Consider the following 2,927-nt stretch of genomic DNA (forward strand, 5'->3'; position numbering starts at 1 on the left):
GGGTCAGGGGCCCCAGGGGGCGGGTCTTTTGTAGGGGTTCAGGCTCCCTGTTCGGCCTTGCTACTTGGAGGGCGGGAGCGGCGGCGGGGCGTGGGCCCGGTTCTCGTGTCCCCGTGGCGTGGGGGCTTTCGTTGGGTTTCCGGCTCCCTGGTCGGCCTGCGTGCATGGACGGCGGCGGCGGCGTTGGCGGTGGGCGAGACGGGTCTTGGGCTCCCTGGGGTGGGAGCGTTTGTTGGGGTTCAGGCTCCCTGGTAGGCCTTGCTGCTTGGAAAGTGGCGGAGGCGGCGGCGGCGGAGGGGGGTCCCGTGTCTCCGTTCCCCTGGGGTGTGGGCTTTTGTTAGATTTCATGCTCCCTGGTCGGCCTGCTTGCATGGACGGCGGCGGCAGCGTTTTGCGGGCCCAGCTCCCGGGTCCCCGAGGGGGGTCTTGTGTTGGGGTGACGGCTCCTTGGTAGGCCTGGCTGCTTGGATGGCGGCGGCCGCGGTCGTGGGCGGGCCCGGGTCAGGGGCCCCAGGGGGCGGGTCTTTTGTAGGGGTTCAGGCTCCCTGTTCCGCCTTGCTACTTGGAGGGCGGGAACGGCGGCGGGGCGTGCGCCCGGTTCTCGTGTCCCCGTGGCGGGGGGGCCTTCGTTGGGTTTCCGGCTCCCTGGTCGGCCTGCGTGCATGGACGGCGGCGGCGGCGTTGGCGGTGGGCGAGACGGGTCTTGGGCTCCCTGGGGTGGGAGCGTTTGTTGGGGTTCAGGCTCCCTGGTAGGCCTTGCTGCTTGGAAAGTGGCGGAGGCGGCGGCGGCGGAGGGGGGTCCCGTGTCTCCGTTCCCCTGGGGTGTGGGCTTTTGTTAGATTTCATGCTCCCTGGTCGGCCTGCTTGCATGGACGGCGGCGGCAGCGTTTTGCGGGCCCGGCTCCCGGGTCCCCGAGGGGGGTCTTGTGTTGGGGTGACGGCTCCTTGGTAGGCCTGGCTGCTTGGATGGCGGCGTGCGGTGAGCGCCGGGCGGCCCATGCCCCGGGTTCCCTGGTTGGGGGGCCTTTTTTAGGGGTTCAGTATCCGTGTTTGACCTGGCTGTTTGGATGGCGACGGCGGCGGCAGAGGGCGGTCCCGTTTCTCCGTTCCCCGGGGGGGTGGGCTTTTGTTTTATTTCATTCTCCCTGGTCGGCCTGGCTGCTTGGATGGTGGCGGCGGCCGCGGTTGGCGGTCCCGAGTCTCGGGTCCCCAGTTGGCGAGGTTTTGTTCGGGTTCAGGCTCCCTGATCGGCCTGGCAGATTGCACAGTGGTGTCGGTTTGGGGAACGGATATTGGTTCCCCAGGGGTTGGTGGCTTTTGTTGGGGTTCAGTCTCCCTGATCGGCCTGGATGCCTGGACGTAGGCCGCTGCAGCGGCGGCGGCGGCAGTGGGCGGGCCCGGATCACGGGTCCCATGGGGGGGTGGTTGTTGAGTTTCAGGTTCCCTGGTGGGCCTGGCCGTTTGTAGAAAAGGGTTTACTGGAATGATTTCTGAGGTCTCATGCAACTTAAAACAAAACAAAACAAAAATCTTCCATTTATCAGCATGATGGCCTAGGCAAGTTACAAAAGATAAAGGGACACATCATCCTTGTTTCTGAGTTGAGAATAGTATACCTCTTTCCCAAGATTATACTAAACATTAGAGTTTGCTTTTATAAAGTAATAGCATAGCCCCTAGTAGCTCTACTACATGTTGAAAATGATGCTAATGATGGTGCTGGTCACAGTGGTGATGACGATGGGTACAGAAATGTTGGGTATGGTGGTGGTAATGATGATGGTGGTGGTGGTGGTGATGATGGTGGCAATGATGATGATGATAATGGTGGTGGTGATGATGATGCTGATGATGATGATGATGGCGATGATAGTGGTGGTGATGATGATGGTGGTGATAGTGGTGATGATGATGGTGATGATGATGATGGTGATGATGATGGTGATGATGATGATGATGGTGATTGTGGTGGTGATGATGATGATGATGATGGTAGTGGTGATGATGATGATGATATTGATGATAGTGGTGATGATGGTGATGATGATGATGGTGATGGTGGTGGTGATGGTGGTGGTGATGATGATGATGGTGATGATGATGGTGTTGATGATGATGGTGATGGTGGTGGTGATGATGATGATGGTGATTGTAGTGCTGCTGATGATGATGATGGTGATGATGATGGTGATGATGATGATGGTGATGATGATGGTGATGATGATGATGGTGATGNGCCCGATTCTGGGATCTCCAGAGACGGGGACTTTTGTTGGGGTTCATGCAACCTGGTCGGCATGGCTGCTTGGACCATGATGGCGGCGGCGGCGACGACGTTGGGCGGGCACTGGTTTCTGGTCTCGGGGGCGGGGCTTTGGTTTCGGTAATGGCTCCCTGGTTGGCCTGGATGCTTGGACAACTGCGGCGGTGGGCGGTGTCTGGTGGACGCTGGGCTGTCCGGTGTCTCTAGTCCCCAGGAAGGGGGGTCTTTTGTTGCGATTCAGGCTCCCTGGTTGAAGTGGCTGGTTGGAAGGCGGNTGTTTGTTGTCGGCGGCGGTGGGCGGTGGGCGGTGGACGGTGGGCGTCCCGTGTCTCAGATGCCGGGGGGCGCCATTTTTTAGGTTTCAGGCTCCCTGATCGGCCTAGCTGCTTGGACGGCGGCGGCGGAGGCGGTGGGCGGAACCGGGTCTCGGTCCCCGGGGTGGTTCTTTTGTTGGGGTTCAGTCTCCCTGATCGGCGTGGCTGCTTGAATGGCGCAGGTGGTGGGCGGGCCGAGGCCTCGGGTCTCCTGGTGGGCGAGCTTTTGTTGGGCTTTCGGCGACCTGGTCGGCCTGGCTCCTTAGACTAGGATGGATGCGGCGGAGAAGGAGGGCGGGCCCGTTTCTCGGATCCGCAGGGGGGGTCTTTTGTTGGGGTTCAGGCTCCCT

The 2,927-nt window shown here is 60.6% G+C and overlaps 1 protein-coding gene across 1 annotated transcript in view; it reads right to left on the reverse strand.

Annotated features, from left to right (window-relative positions):
* The window catches only part of LOC103610322 (basic proline-rich protein-like), a gene marked incomplete at its 5' end in the record, with an annotated part of 17,928 nt that extends 15,803 nt beyond the window's left edge, over window positions 1–2,125 (reverse strand). Inside the window, 4 exons of the mRNA XM_008594510.1 lie at window positions 65–214; window positions 371–712; window positions 865–1,011; window positions 2,078–2,125. Coding sequence (XP_008592732.1) covers window positions 65–214; window positions 371–712; window positions 865–1,011; window positions 2,078–2,125 — 687 coding nt within the window. The remainder of the gene's footprint in view (window positions 1–64; window positions 215–370; window positions 713–864; window positions 1,012–2,077) is intronic.
* Window positions 2,126–2,927: the final 802 nt, after the last annotated feature.

The sequence above is a fragment of the Galeopterus variegatus genome, unplaced genomic scaffold, assembly GCF_000696425.1.
Source record: "Galeopterus variegatus unplaced genomic scaffold, G_variegatus-3.0.2 Scaffold10932, whole genome shotgun sequence".
Lineage (NCBI taxonomy): Eukaryota > Metazoa > Chordata > Mammalia > Dermoptera > Cynocephalidae > Galeopterus > Galeopterus variegatus.